At 45.1% G+C, this 16,346-nt stretch overlaps 2 protein-coding genes across 3 annotated transcripts in view; both read right to left on the bottom strand.

Annotated features, from left to right (window-relative positions):
• Positions 1-1,603: 1,603 nt before the first annotated feature.
• GPX1 (glutathione peroxidase 1) lies at positions 1,604-2,707 on the bottom strand. The gene is made up of 2 exons (XM_049640460.1): positions 2,398-2,707; positions 1,604-2,161 (listed from the first exon to the last, which is right to left on the bottom strand). Exons 1-2 carry the CDS (start codon positions 2,656-2,658, stop codon positions 1,802-1,804), a joined length of 621 nt encoding a protein of 206 aa, XP_049496417.1. The 5' UTR covers positions 2,659-2,707; the 3' UTR covers positions 1,604-1,801.
• A 1,055-nt stretch (positions 2,708-3,762) lies between these two features.
• RHOA (ras homolog family member A) overlaps positions 3,763-16,346 on the bottom strand; it is a 62,085-nt gene continuing 49,501 nt past the window's right edge. For both annotated transcript variants that reach the window (XM_049640462.1, XM_049640461.1), the window contains 4 exons: positions 15,290-15,446; positions 11,846-11,966; positions 5,958-6,088; positions 3,763-5,020 (listed from right to left, as the gene is read on the bottom strand). In XM_049640462.1, coding sequence (XP_049496419.1) covers positions 4,847-5,020; positions 5,958-6,088; positions 11,846-11,966; positions 15,290-15,445 — 582 coding nt within the window. In that variant the 5' untranslated portion in view covers position 15,446 and the 3' untranslated portion in view covers positions 3,763-4,846. The remainder of the gene's footprint in view (positions 5,021-5,957; positions 6,089-11,845; positions 11,967-15,289; positions 15,447-16,346) is intronic.

Consider the following 16,346-nt stretch of genomic DNA (forward strand, 5'->3'; position numbering starts at 1 on the left):
GCTGAGTAGGACTTATAGGTCCTAAGTCCCCAGACTTTCCAAAGCAGTTATCTCTGGATGTGGGCCATGGAACATGGTGATTCTTGGGGGAGGGGGCTATGTTTAGCTCCTAGAACAGGACCTGGCCTATCTTGGGCACTTGGTTATCTGGCTTCAGCTCCTGCTCTCCCCCTGAAACTGTACTTGATGAGGAATACTCAATCCATAATCACTTGCCCCAGTAACCATTCTTCATGAAATATCCCTTCTCATGGCTCCTTGACTCCATCCTTGTTGTCCCAGCTTGCCTGTTACCTGACCCAGGGTTTTGAATCCAGACCTCAGGCCTAGCCCCCACTGCCTTACTTTTTTCTTGCTACTGTCCCCAGGTGATCTCATACTCTCTGATGGCTATTTACTGTCCCCTTGGCTAGACCTTTGTTTCCAAGCCATACTCCTTTTCTAAGCCTCTTGTAACCACCTGCTCCAGATACTCCATCTGCATGTCTCATGCAAGATGTCTGAATCTGAACACTCTCCTCCCCAAACTTCCTTGCCCTTGTGTTGTCCAACTTAGTCAGTGATGCCACCTTTTCACCTCAGACTCTTGCACACCGTCCTCCCTGTCTGTCCACCCTCCATCAGCTCATTCCTCAGCTGACTGCTTCTTGACCTTTTCAGCTTCACACTCATTTCCTCCAGGAGGGAAGCATGATCCCCCCTAATGGGCCTGGCTCTCCTGTTCTCAAAGTACCCTGTACTACCTCAGAGCTTTTAGTAATTCTATACTGTCTCTTTCTGGCTTCCTGAGGACTGCATTCCTGAAAGCTAACAGAACACATGGCCTTGGACTGAATGATGAGCCCACATTCTGGACTGGGTGACCCTGCTAACATGTTTCTGCATCTTTGTCTATCCAAGGAGAACCTGCATCCAAGCCCTACAGAATCCCCTGTACTGGTGATAGGATGTGCTCCAGATCAGTCTCAAAAGATTGACAAGCAGAGCCAACAGATGGGAGAGATTAGACCCAAACCACACCTGAGAAGCAGCAGCTGGCCTGTGAGATAAGCCCCTACCCTGAGCCTGACCAAGGACACAATTCCAACTGTTAAGTACCATGCAGCACATGGTCAGAAGGGCCAGTTGTACACTCTTTTCTCACTCTGAATACAGGAGAGGTAACAACCAGTAAAGGCAGCATCAAAGCAGACATAAATAAGCCTGGGTTGCAACATGCAAAGATCTGACAAAGTAATGGAAAAGAACTTTGTAAAAGTGCATGGGCTTACAACTGTGTAAAATGGGTGGGCCTGACACTTGAGAGAGGCCACAAATTCTGAATGTGAGTGTGAATCCAGTGTTATTTTTTTGCAAATGTCATTTCATGCCTAGCAAATACAAGGAGAGGCCCTACTGAATATCCTGGCAGAGGGAAAAACACTGGGACAGGAGTCAGGCTTCCTACACAGGAAAGAGTGGATTCCACACATTGCAAACAAAAGCATAGGAAATTCAGGCTTGGCTAAAACAAAGGCCAAAGGAGTGAAGGCTTAAGCTCACAGCCCTATAACAATGAGATTACTAGGAAGGTGTCCCCAACTAACAAAGGACATACACTCAGTTCTGCTCATATGTAACACTTTATTAGCGAAAAGCCTTGGTTTGGGAAAGGAGTGCTGGGATGGATAAGCGCCCAACTCAGGGGATTCTTCTGGAAATCAGGCGTTCCTCTATGCAAATTTCGAGGAAACGCCCTCATGGATGAAATCCCCAGAGGGCAGTGCTGTGGCTGCCAAGCAGCAGGGATAGGAAGGTTGCCCTAGGCACAGCTGGGCCCCTGGGACAGCAGGGCTTCGATGTCAGGCTCAATGTCGATGGTTGGAAAGCGGCGGCTGTACCTGCGCACAGGCACACCATCTGGGCCCACCAGGAACTTCTCAAAGTTCCAGGCGACGTCGTTGCGACACACTGGAGACCAGGTGATGAACTTCGGGTCGGTCATGAGCGCAGTGGCGTCGTCACTGGGGGCAGGCAGAGCCTGGCGCAGGAAGGCGAAGAGGGGGTGCGCCTGCGCGCCATTTACCTCGCACTTCTCAAAAAGCGTGAAGTTGGGCTCGAACCCGCCGCCAGGTCGGACGTACTTAAGGGAATTCAGGATCTCTTCGTTTTTAGCGTTCTCCTGCGTGAGGGAAGAGCAGCTAGAACCCGGGGCCGCGAGGGGAGGGGAAACGTTCGGACCGCAAACCAGAAGTTCCTCGGTGAGTTACAATCCCTAGGCGGACCTGAAACCCAGACGGGACAAAAGCAAGTGGCCCGCCTCTCTGCTGCCAGGGCCTGCGGCTGTGCGGCCCGCGCGCCCGCTGATGCTCCCAGCCCGGGTTGCACGCCCACCCCGCTCTGCCCCGCGCGGCGCACCTGATGCCCGAACTGGTTGCATGGGAAGCCGAGCACGACCAGGCCCCGGGGCCCGAGGCGCCGCTGCAGCTCGTTCATCTGGGTGTAGTCCCGGACCGTTGTGCCTCAGAGCGACGCCACATTCTCGATGAGCAGCACCTTGCCCCGCAGGGAACCCAGGCTCATGGGCTCCCCGCCGGCCAACGGGCGTGCAGAGAAGGAATACACGGAGCGCGGGGCCGCTGCGGCGAGGGCGGCGGCCGCGAGCGGAGCAGCGCACATGGCGGACTGTCGGACAAGAGTGCAGTGCACAATAGTGCGGTGCACAATAGTGCGGAGCTTCGGCTTGGGACAGTGCTGACTGTGGGGTCACGTGGCAAAGGCACTTTTCCGGCAGCTCCTCCACCCTCGGCCCCGCCTCATCCGGCCTTCTCCCTCTCCGGCCGGGCGGGAGGGTGCGGCCAGGCCGGATGCGGGCACCGCCCAGGCAGTGCAGAGCCGCAGGCAGGCTAGGTCAAGTCTAAGCGACACTGCGGCATTCGCGCGAGTTACCCCGCCCAGGGCGAGTTACCCCGCCCAGGGCTCGCGTCCAAGAGAGCTCCGATTATTTCTCAAAGGCTTTTAGTAAAGGGTTAGGGCAGAGCCCAAGGGGACTGGCCAGCAATAGCAGTGAGTGCCGCGTCTTGCAGTCTGTGCCCTATTGTCTCCAGGCGCACAGAGCAAGTTGTAACTTGCGTTGTTGGTGCAGTTGGCAGTGGCTGCCAAGGTAAGTTCTCTCTGCAATGAGGCGCTGTGGCTCTAATAAGGTCAAATTGGAGGAAAGTGGTCAACGCCCGGGACTCGCTCAGGCTCCGGCTCCAAATTCCAGCTGTAACTCATTTCCCTGCTTTCTGGGGCTGCCTGGAGCATATTCTTGTCCACACCTCCAGTGTGACACTGCCCTTAACACTGGTTTTCCCAAGGAGTCACTTAGGCCCAGCACCAGCCTTCTGGAGTGGACCCAATCGACTTCAGGCCATCCTCCATACCTAATCACCTTAACCCCAGACTCAGGCCTGTAAGTATTAGACACTGAAAATGGGCAGGAAGTGAAAAATGTCACACTAAGATTTGTCCAGAGGAGTGACTGCTTGGAGTGCCCCTCACTCTCAATACACTGCATTCCCCACACTAAGCCACTTAAGAACTTGAATATGACACAAAATAATTGTTTCCACCTTCTTAGGAGGAGCCAGGTTAGTGCCAGATTGGGGGGTGGGGGTGGGGTCGGGGGGCAAACGTAGCCTATTTCACAGTCTGAAGGAACCTTCCAAGGACAGCTAGGCTGGGTATATCCTCCCACTCCCAGCCCTGGAGAGAGCAACACAAACACGAGGATACAGGAAGTTTAGAAAACTGCCTTTATTCTATTAGTAGTTGGAAAAATTAACTGGTACAGAAAAAAAGTTTAGTCAGCTGGAGAGAAGTGAGAAACCGAGTGCCGCCTAAGAGAACTGGCGGCTCCTCTGGGAGGGAACCTGGATACAGTGAGGAAAGGGAGCCTGTGAACTAGAGCCAGAGCCTGCAGTCCAGGTGAAACAGGCTATGCCACCTTCTGAAGTGTCTAAATGCCTCAGGCATGAAACCAAATTCCTATTTCTTTAGCCCAGCTCTTGGGAGGGGGTACTAGGATATGTGGGGCCGAAAACAGGTGATATGGCCATCTTTTATCAGAGAAACTGACAAAACGGGAATTTTAAAAATGAATTTTCCATCTGACTTTATTTTCAAATACACTTTCTTTTTTAAAAAACCAATACACTTTCTGCAGGGATGACAAATATCAGTATTAGGAAATCCAATTATACAAAAAATACTACATCTAGTCTGGGGTAGATATATTTATTTTTTGGTAACATACATTAAGTGGCACTAATTACACAGTAACTATAAGGTAACTAACATGAAACCACGGAACTGTAACTCTGCCACAGCTGCATGGACTTGGACCTTTCTGGATGAGCACATTTTCAAAAAAAATTGGATGCCCATCACAGAGTTATGCCAATATAATCTGTTAAGGAGTAAAGCTCTGAAGTAGTGACTCACCAGAGTACCTTGCAGCTGACAGATGACAGGCAGGACATGTTAGTTATAAAGTAGTTACAGCCTAATTCACAAAAGTTACCAACTGTTTCTCTTTCTAGAAAGAAGCAAGAAGTTAAGAAATTCCTTGAATTAGCGCCTGGTGTGTCAGGTGGGAGTGCAGAGGAGGGCTGTTAAAGAGCGGTGTCAGAAGGACCCCGGTGGTCAGGTGGGTTGGACATCATTAATAATCATGGTTGGCTTCTAAATACTGGTAGCAAGATGACTTCTGATTTGTAATCTTAGGTAAATTATAGATAAATGAAAAAGGCCAGTAATCATACACTAAGATTAATAAACAGCACTTCAAAATTAACCGCATGAGGGCTGTGCTTGCAGCAGGGTTTCACAAGACAAGGCACCCAGATTTTTTCTTCCCACGTCTGGCTTGCAGAGCGGCTCTCGTGGCCATTTCAAAAACCTCCCTCACTCCATCTTTGGTCTTTGCTGAACACTCCATGTACCCAAAAGCACCAATCCTGTTTGCCATATCTCTGCCTTCTTCTGGTTTCACTGGCTCCTAGCAAAGAGAAAAGAGCAGTTTCAGTTAAGCGTCACATATATGAAGCATAGAGTACTCAAATTCAGCTTTAAAGGCTTCTTTTAAAAGCTGCCAGTAATAATTATGATAATAAAAAAATAAATAAGTGCTGCCAAACCCAGATTTGAATTCTGTCTTATGAAACTCATATGCAGTGACCCTCCCCAGCTCTAATATAAAATCCCTATTAAACAAGCTCTTCTCTGAGAAGTTGAGAGAAAGGAGGGAGAGACCTGAGAAGCCCTGCAGGGTTAAGCAGGGAATCAAGGGAAAAATTATTCAAGCTATTGATCCAGGGTAAGCACTGGGGTTCCTGTAGTTAGCTTCACAGAGGACTGAATGCCCAAGGAAGTAAACAGATCCTGACCTTGACATTCAGACAGAGAAACCTCAGTGGGAAAACCTAGACTAAAGACCTCAAGGCTCTTGTCCTGCATGGTGGAAGCCCTGCCATTGGGCCACCTGGCTTCTCAGAAGCCAAGATGTCAACTCCATCATCAATTTTATAAAGGCATCAGGGCTCTGTCTGGACTCCCTGTCCTCAGGATTTCCGAACCCTTTGGTTGCCACCAATTTAATCTTTGGCCTCACATATACCAAGGTAATAACTGGAGAGGGAAATCAAGAGTCTGATAGAGTTCCTGCATTTGGAGCACTGACTACTGCTGATGGTCCCTTCTCAGGCAGGCAATCCTTGGAGGCACAGCGCTATCCCACAGGAGAGGTTCCCATCTCATATGAGTAGGGAGTCTTAGGGACCCTCTGTGCGGGCCCCAGTGAATGAGGGACAGATGGAGAAAGATAGACTTCTGGGACCCTCTTTGAAACAGCCTGGCTATTTCTACTGGGCCTCCTGAACATCCAACCTTGGGTTCAAGAATGTTATAGGAAAACAGAGCCCTGCCCCAGATCATGCCTGCTTCATCTTGGCCAGCTCCCGCCTTGTGTGCTCATCATTCCGAAGATCCTTCTTGTTTCCAACCAGAATGATGGGCACATTGGGACAGAAGTGCTTGACTTCCGGAGTCCATTTTTCTGGGATGTTTTCTGAAAGAAGCAAAATACATACAAGATACAAGTAATTCTATTTTGAAGAATCTCCAAGAGCCCTAGCTAAACTGCAAAGAAACTATTTAAAAGGCATGCTGGATATTTAATGGAATCTCACTAGTTTCAAAACCACAGTAAAAGGCAAAATCCAACCCCCTTCCCTTAGGCACAGAATCATCAGCTTTTTCTCAGTTCCCACTAAAGAGCTCACCTCCTGTGGAAGTGGGACCCAGTTAAAGTCTCTGGAGGAGGAAAGGTTCCAGAACACAGGGTGGCTCCACAATGATACAACCTGACTGAAGGAGGGAAGCTATCCATGGACCATCTCTGTCACTGCTGGCTAGTAACTCTGACCACATCTTACAGAAAAGGTCTCCATTCTAGGGTTGCAGCTGGCCCAGCCAGGGTCTACATGTTCTCTCTACACCTAGCTTATGGACCTTTAGCATGACCCCCATCGTGTAGGTTATTGGTATTTCAAATGGCTCAAGAATGACTTCTGAAAATGAGTGATAACCAGCTGTAGCTTCTTGCCAATACTCTGCTAATTGAGAAAGGTTGGACATACATCATGGAGTGTGAGTGGCCTGGGTTCAACCTCCCATAACCACTGCCTTGGGCATCTCAGTGTCAGGCATGATTTTATAAAAGGGGGATAACAGTAATACCTACCTTACATAGGATTATTCTGAGTCCACACATACAAAGTACTTAGTATGACAATCATTTAAAAGGTCTGCTTGTAATTTGAGTCTATATTTTAGAAGTAAACTGTTTGCTCCATGACTTCAAGACAAATTACCAAAAAGACAAGAGTTACTTAGAATACAGAAAGATGCTCTGTCTTCTGGCTGAAAGACCAAATCAGGTAAAGAAACTACATGAGGGAGGTCAGGAAACTCCTGTAATTCAATGCTCCACTCTTCAGCACACCAGATTGACACTTGAATGCTTCCTTCTTCCTTTGTTATAGCAGCCACAGAGTTGACTGTATCACTAATGTCATAACTTGATACTCAAAGCTTTATTCTGAAACAAAGAGTTTCTCAAAGAAATGCAGTGTTTCAGTCCTCAGAACAATAAAGAGTAAAGGGCCAGCACATCTAACAACAAAGCCAAACAGCCTCAGCCGCAAACTCTGCTCTCACCTGTGCACCTGTGGTCAGTTTTCAGTTCAGCTACAACAGTGATCACTTTTTAAAAAAATGTGTTTGCCGTTTATTCAGTTTTGAGAGAGAGAGAGAGACAGAGCATGAGCGGGGGCGGGGCAGAGAGAGAGGGAGAACACAGAATCTGAAGCAGGCTCCAGACTCTGAGCTGTCAGCACAGAGCCTGATGCGGGGCCTGGGCTCACAAACCATGAGATCATGACCTGAGCTGAAGGTGGACGCTTAACCAACTGAGCCACCCAGGTGCCCCAACAGTAATCACTTTAAAAGGTAAGTGAGACATCACTCCCTTGTTCAAACCTTCCAAGAGCTCCAATCTCATGAGGAAAAAGGAAAGGTCCACACCATTAACCACATTGCTCTACAACCCTCACTGCCACCCCTGCTGCTACACTGGATTCCTTCCCTCCTCTTCTTGCCTCAGTGACTTTGCACCTGCTGTTCTCTCTACCTGGAAGGCTGTTTTGTTGGGTATCTGTATTGGCTTCCCTCAGTTAATTTAGGTGTCTCTCAGAAGTCACCTTTTTAGTTGGGTTGCTGACCATCCATCCCATGGTCATCCTCTGAAACAGAATATTACCATGGACCACTCCATACCACCTCCACGAATGTTATTTTTCCTTTTTTTTAAAAAAAATTTTTGGGGCGCCTGGGTGGCTCAGTCGGTTAAATGTCCAACTTCGGCTCAGGTCATGATCTCACGGTCCATTGAGTTCGAGCCCTGCGTCAGGCTCTGTGCTGACAGATCAGAGCCTGGAGCCTGCTTCGGATTCTGTGTCTCCCTCTCTCTCTGACCCTCCCCTGTTCATGCTCTGTCTCAAAAATAAATAAACATTAAAAAAAAAATTTTTTTTTAATTTTTTTGATGTTTATTTATTTTTGAGACAGAGAGAGACAGAGCATGAGCAGGGGAGAGGTAGAGAGAGGTGGGGGGGGGGGGACACAGAATCAGAAGCAGGCTCCAGGCTCTGAGCTGTCAGTACAGAGCCCGATGCAGGGCTTGAACTCACGAGCCATGAGATCATGACCTGAGCTGAAGTCAGCTGCCTAACCAACTGAGCCACCCAGGCACCCCTCCACGAAAGTTATTTGTGAAATTTCTTGCTATCAGATTTACCATTAAGTTTTTTGGGTTTACAGTTGTTCTTGCTTTTGTCTCCCTTAATCTAGAAGAAGTTTCTTCTACAAATAGGTGGTCAATAATATTTGGTGAATATATGAAATTACTACTCCAGGGGCACCAGGGTGGCTCAGCTAGTTGAGCGTCGACTCTTGATTTCAGCCTAGGTCATGATCTTATGGTTCATGGGTTCGAGCCCCACGTTGGACTGTGTGACACAGCAGATCCAGCTTGGGATTCCTTCTCTCTGCTCCTCCCCTGCTCATGCTCTCTCTCTCAAAATAAATAATAGACATAAAAAAGAGGGGGGTGCTTGGGTGGCTCAGTCATTAAGTATCTGACTTTGGTTCAGGTCATGATCTCACAGTTCGTGAGTTCAAGTTCCACATCAAGTGAGCATGAGCCCTGCTTCAGGTAAACACAGGAGCCCTGGGTGAGTCCCGCTTCTCTCTCTCTCTGCCCCTCACTCACTTGCGCCTTCTCTCTCTCTTAAACAAAACAAAACAAAAAGAGAAATTATTACTCCAATGGTCTCCCTACCCCTGGAACTCAAGAAACATAAATTAAAATTAAAATGAATTGCCTCTGTCTTACCTTTGCCACTTTTCATAAATAAAGAGAATGAATTCTTATCATCAACAGAGATCAGCAAATAAAATCTTGTCTGGAGTCTTTTTTAATTTTTTAATTTTATTCATTTTTGAGAGAAAGCACATGAGCAGGGGAGGGGCAGAGAAAGAGGGACTTGAATCCATAAACCGTGAGATCATGACTGAGCCAAGGTCAGATGTTTAACCAACTAAGCCATTCAGGTGCCCCTGGAGTCTATTTTTATAAGTAAAGTTTTACTGGAATACAGCCAAGTTCATTCATTTATATATTTTCTATGGCTGCTTTTGTGATACAACAACAGAGTTGAATAGTTGCAACAGAAAACATATGGCCAACAAAGATGAAGTTTTTACTATTTGGTCTTTTACAAGTTTGCTACCCCAGGTCTCAACTAGAATACAGACTAGAGACCAATTGCCAGTCATGGTCTGGCATGGTCATAGACAGCATAGGCTCTAAAAAGTAAATTATCATAGGACTGGCTGGCAGCAGGGCTGAAACTCTCACACCGAAATTCTGATTCCTGATCAAACTTGCCATCCTACACCTAGATGTAGGGCCATGGTCTAACATCCAATCAAATAAATCAAGTCCAGCATTAGGTTGACATTAGCTTTTCATTTTCTCGATCCAGACTTTTTTTTCTTAAAAAAACAAAACATTTTTTTAAATGTGTATTTATTTTTGAGACAATGCGAGAAACAGAGTGCAAGCAGCGGAGGGGCAGACAGAGGGAGACACAGAATCTGAAGTGGGCTCCAGGCTCTAAGCTGTCAGCCCAGAGCCCGATGCGGGGCTCGAACTCATGAACCGTGAGATCATGACCTGAACCGAAGTCAGACGCTTAACTGACTGAGACATTCAGGTGCCCCAGACTTTTTTTTTTCTAATTAAGTAATCTCTATGCCCAATGTGGGGATCGAACTCACAACCCCAAGATCAAAAGTCACAGGGTCTACAGACTGAGTCAGCCAGGCATCCCTTGATCCAGCTTTTGTGTTTCCTTAACACATTTTACTTAGGCAAACTACTGGTGGGATTCTCCCCTACACCCAAGCCAAAACAAATTTTTAAAGGGCTTTGGCAGGGGCGCCTGGGTGGCTCAGTTGACTAAGCGGCCAACTTCGGCTCAGGTCATGATCTCGCGGTCCGTGAGTTCGAGCCCCGCATCGGGCTCTGTGCTGACAGCTCAGAGCCTGGAGCCTGTTTCAGATTCTGTGTCTCCCTCTCTCTGACCCTCCCCTGTTCATGCTCTGTCTCTCCCTGTCTCAAAAATAAATAAAAACCATTAAAAAAAATAAAATAAAATAAAGGGCTTTGGCAAAATGAAGCTAGTTCAGTCATCTGAGCCAAAGTCAGAAGCTTAATGACTGAGCCACCCAGGCGCCCTTTATTTTTTTGTTGTTTTTTTTTTAAAGGAGCTCCACCTACCTACCACACTCCTGCAGTGACTTCCAGGGAAGGCAGAGTATCTGTCCTCCAACATCAGAGCCTCTCTCCCCAGGTGTGTCTATACTTCAGAGATCCATCTCTCTGCCTCTTTACTTTCTACCTCTGCTCTCCTCCCCAGAGCCTACCCTCTGGGGGGAAGGGCCAGTAGGAAATAAGTCATGGCCAGTAAACAGACAGAGGTCAAAAGCTGAAGAACCTCCTTTGAGACAGGAGACATGTTCTTTAAAAGTGAGACTAAAGAGTAACTTTCTGCTCTGAAGGTGTTTTTGTCCCTAGAGGACTATACCTTGGATGATGAGCTACAGGGCACACATTCCTCTTCATTCCTATAGGACTTAGACAAAGTCCATGATGTGTACATGAGGGGAGGGTTTCACATGGCTCTATTTTTCTGTGGTCTAAAGCTCTGCCCTACCCTCTAGGGCCTTCCAACGGCCCCCCAAAGGAAGCCAGATTTGTTTGAAAAACCAAAACTAAAACAACTATTGAAAATGACCAAAGTGAACCAATGGCAGAGAGTACTTGCTCTGTTTCAGTCCTAGGAGATACTGCCCAGAGGCTCAATCTCAGGTTGACTCCTTGGGATGCATAACTTTGATCAAGTGGTTCAAAATCTTGGAAGGCCCCAGTATATTGTCATTAAAATGAGTACATCCATGACAAAAAAAAAAAAAAAAAAAAAAGTCACATAACCCTAACTGGCCAGCATAAGCCCACACCACCCCACACCACCAACAGGCTCTCCAAGGTTGTTTGTTAATGACAATATTCTTGGCCCACATGCTACTCTGTCGATATAGAGCACTGCATTATCAAGAGAGATATTTTGTCGTCTTCAAGTAAGTACAAACTGAAAGTAAGTTCTGTTTCAGGCCTTGGTGCCTTGTTTAGCAGAGTGTGAGGTCAGTGTTATTCAGTCTTTTTCTGAAGGAAAGTAGCTACTGAGACAAGTCACCAACTGAGCTAGTGGAAAAGTGAAGTTCAAGTCTCTCTTTATTAGCTAAGACACTTTAGAAAAGAGCTAAAATGGAGCTTTGAAAACACTACTAGGAAAGAGCAAATCAGAAGATATTAGAAGGCAACAAGCTCAATATGAAGTATTGAAAAAAGGTGTGGGCACCCACAAAAACTTCCCCAAATCTTAGTCTAAAAGATGGGTTTATATTTGGAACCCAGCTACTTTACAAAGTAGACACATGGCAGCTATGGGAGAACTAGGCTGAAAAGCCACCCAGGCCCAGGCTGTATAGTCCCAAGGCTCTAGGATTCTGGCCACTGATGATTCCTTCTATGAAGATCATGTTTGCTTTTCAACCACTTGATGCCCAGAAAGGACCTGAGAAACCAGGTGCTGGCCAGGCACACAGGCAGTGACAAACATCAGGCTGCAGGGCTACTCACCTAAACTATCAGGGCTGTCAATGGAGAAACACATCAGTATAACATCGGTGTCCGGATAGGAGAGAGGCCTCAAGCGATCATAATCTTCCTGCCCAGCTGTATCCCACAAAGCCAACTCTACCTGTGATAAGAAAAATAAACACGTGAGTGCAAGGTTAATCCTACCCATTTTCAGAAGTGGTACTTACCAAAGTACATTCAAATGGCAAACTATCCCAAATAATAAAACAGAAGAATGTTCACTTTTATTAAGCATCAAGCCTGAGGTGGAGGGTATGATTAAATTGTTTCAGGTTGAGGGGCATCTGAGTGGCTTAGTCAGTTGAATGTCCAACTCCTGGTTTTGGCTCAGGTCATGATCTCACAGTTTGTGAGTTTGAGCCCGGCGTCAGGCTCCGTGCTGATGGCACAGAGCCTTTGCCTCCCTCTCTCTGTGTCCCTCCCCAGCTTGTACACGCAAAACAAACATTTAAATAATAATAATAATAGTAATAGTAGTAGTAGTAGTTTTAGGCTGAAATTTCTCAAAATACTATACTTACATAATTCAAAATGTGAAGTCAAAAATAACTTTGTGAGAAGTATAGTATTTAATTATAAACAACATTCTACATAGAAAAGCAGATGAACAAGAAGGGAAATCAAACTGTAAATAATATCCCACCAGGTGTATACGGCAAGACAGGGAAACACCAGACCTGAGTAACTTTTGCTAATACATTCTAACTCAACCACTTCCTTGTTTTGTCTCCTCATTCTGCTCAAATGTGGAAACACGGAGAGAAGACTGTATTTGAGTTGATGGGTAAGAAAAGACACCATGCTGTTAGGCAAGGTCTGAGCGGACAGGAAAGGTCTCTGGCTGTGCGTTTTCTCCTCAAAAAAATGTTTGAATGAAAGCATCACTAAGGTAGCAGAGTACTCCTTTCGCACTTGGGAACCTGCACACCTTCACGTGATAGGAGGGCAAACTGATGATTGGGCTCTGGACATAGGTCCCTTTCCATGTTGTCCAGCACTGCAGGCAGCCCTGTGATTTCCCACAACCAGAGTGGGACTTTAATATCTTCTGCTCAGGAACACGTTGGGGCCCAAGGAGCTCTCCCTCTAACATGTGGAATACTTTTTTTCTCCTAGAACCTTCACAGCCTATATTTAAAAAATTTTTAATGTTTATTTTATGTTTGAGAGACAAAGAGAGAGAGAGAGAGAGAGAGAGAGAGAACGCAGGGGAGGGGCAGAGAGAGAGGGAGACAGAAGATCTGAAGTGGGCTCTGCACTGACAGCAGAGAGCCCGATGCAGGGCCCTAACTCATGAACCAAGAGATCATGACCCAAGCCAAAGTCAGAGTCTTAACTGACTGAGCCACCCAGAAGTCCCACTGCCTGTATTTCAGAGTTTCTACATATCATTCTTTCCTTAAAGTTGATGGCTAATTATCTCTTCCACCCTCAACCTTTGCCCTAGGATGCATCACTCACAACCTCCACTAGGCCCATTGCACTTGTCATGTACATACACCATTAGTTGGGTATGTGTATTTACTTATTAAAAAATTTTTCTCATTTATCTTTTATGAGAGAGAGCGCAAGTGCATGCACATGCAAAGGGAAAGAGAGGGAATCCCAAGCAGGCTCCATGCTTAGTGCAGAGCTCGATGTGGGGCTTGATTCCACAACCCTGGCATCATGCATGACCTGAGATGAAACCAAGAATAACACATTCAACCAAATGAGCCATGCAGGCACCTCTGGTATGTATATTTATAATATACTGATATCAATATCAATCAATATTGATTATCAATATAATCTTTGTGATAATATATCTATTATCACAATAGACCTGCCCTCAGAATGATACAGCTCCTTCACTCTCTGCCAAATCACACTACCTTGACCCCTCCATGCCTCATGTGTGTTTAGTCAGATACATCCAACCATGACTGTCTCCTGATAAACAGTTCAGGTGTTGGACCTTGTCTCTTATCAGAATGGGCCTTTCCGTCTTTGGTATGTCTGTTCCTGGAACCACAATCACCTAGAATCTTGGATGGTTTCCTAGGTTCTATTACTGTATACTCTTACATGAACATTCCTAGGCAGCACCCTCTCCCAACTTGGAGGTTACCGAGTTGCTATCAAGCACTTTTATTTCGGGGACCCAAGAATTCTGAGCAGCTGGCTTAATGTGCCACAAACTATTGACAAAGAGCCCTTTGTTCTAGTTTTCTTTTCAGCATACCTATCTGCAGTGGGAATTTCATTCCTTTTCAAAAGATGCACGAGAGAGCTGTGTAAGAAATTATTTTGACAATGAAAGGAAGAAGATTTAAAAAACAAAACAAAACAAAAAAAAACAAACCACAAACATATACTGAGGTGCCTGGCTCAGTCAGTTGAGCATCTGACTTCAGCTCAGGTCATGATCTCATGGTTTGTGAGTTTGAACCCCATGTCAGGCTCCCCAATGACAGTGCAGATCCTGCCTGGGATCTTTTCTCTTTCTGCCACTCCCCTGCTCATGCTTTCTTTCTCTCCCTCTCTCTCAAAATAAATAAATAAACTTAAAAAAAAAAATCTTAAAAAAAAAAAAAACCAAAAAACATATACTCTAATTCCAGAAGAGTTTTGCTCCAGTCTTGCTAGTGGACTTTCAAGATAGACATGAAGAAACACTGTCCTCATTGCCAATGACAGGCAGTTGAAGCAACTGTAGCAGCCTATTTATGTTAAAGTCAAAAACATTTAAAAAAAATTAAATGTGAGGGGGTGTCTGGGTGGCTCAGTTGGTTGAGTGTCCAACTTCAGCTTGGGTCATGATTTCGCGTCACGGTTTGTGGGTTCAAGCCCTGCATATGGCTCTGTGCTGACAGCTCGGAGCCTGGAGAGCCTGCTTTGGATTCTGTATCTCCCTCTCTGTCCCTCCCCTGCTCATACTCTGTCTCTCAAAAATAGATGAACATTTAAAAAAAAAATTTAAATGTGAGTATGTTGTTTAAATGTCATACTGCTGGTGGTAGAGATCAATACACCCCCCTTTGAGACACAAAATAAGGACCTCTTGACGTAGTAATCTCATTCTTCAGCACTTAAGGAAATATTGACAGACTGGGAGGAAAAAAAAAGTCCATCCATACAAAGAAGTTCATTTTAGCATTATCTGTCTGGCAACAAACTAAATTTCAAATATAAATAAAGCTGCGAGGACCACATATACTAAGGCTTTTCATTTAAAATACATATGAATTGAGCAAAGTCTAGATGATAGCAATTAAAAATGAATAAAGTTGGGCTAAGATGCCAGAACAGAATGAATTTCTCATTCAAACATGTTCGTTATTATATTGTATACTGAAGAGACAAAAAGGCCTAATTCTCTACAGGCTCTATGAATAGTCTAACAGGCAAAACAATACTAGTTGTTAAGAAAAGTATACTCACCTGCTTTCCATCAACTTCAATATCTGCCACATAGTTCTCAAACACTGTGGGTACATACACCTCTGGGAACTGGTCCTTGCTAAAGACGATGAGCAAGCAAGTCTTGCCACAGGCTCCATCACCAACAATCACCAGTTTCTTCCGGATGGCAGCCATGCTGAAACAGGAGACAAAGGTGTTATCTAAAATGAACAAGAAGCTATTAATAGCCTCAGGCTATGACACACACTGTTCTGACCATAGGGAACAAGCCTCTATTAGCATACCCAAATACAAAATGTTAGTACCCCTTTCCACTTGACACCAAAAGGTCATACCAAAACCCCACAACTAAGGTTATACTTAATGGTAAAAAGACTGAAAGCTTTCCCCCAAAATCAGGAACAAGACAAGAATGGCCACTCTTAACACTTCTATCCAACATGATACTGGAGATTCTATCCAGAGTAATTAAGTAAGAAAATGAAATAAAACATCCAGATTGGAAATGAATAAGTAATACTATCCTAATTTGCAGATGACATGATCTTATATATAGAAAATCCTAAGGAATCCATTAAATTATTAGAACAAATTCAGCAAGGTGGCAGGATACAGGATGAACATATAAAAATCAATTGTATTTCTATAACCTTGCAATGAACAAACTGAAAATGAAATTAAGACAATTTCACTTATAATAGCTTCAAAATGAATAGGGATAAATTTAACAAAAGTACAAAACATACTCTGAAAACTCTGAAACACTGTTGAAAGAAAGATCTAAATAAATGAAAAGACATTCATGTTTCCAGATTGGAAGACAATACTGTTAAATGACAACATCCTCCAAATTACTCTACAGATTTAAGACAATCCTTATCAAAATACCAGTTGGCTTCTTTGCAGAAATTGACTAACTGAACGGAAAATTCACACAGAAATTCAATGGACCCAGAATGGCTAAAACAATAGTGAAAAAGAAGAACAAAGTTGCAAAACTCACACTTCCTGATTTCAAAACTTACTGCAAAGATACAGTAATCAAGATAGTGTTGCACTGTCATAAAGACAGACA

The sequence above is a fragment of the Panthera uncia genome, chromosome A2 (assembly GCF_023721935.1).
Source record: "Panthera uncia isolate 11264 chromosome A2, Puncia_PCG_1.0, whole genome shotgun sequence".
NCBI lineage: Eukaryota > Metazoa > Chordata > Mammalia > Carnivora > Felidae > Panthera > Panthera uncia.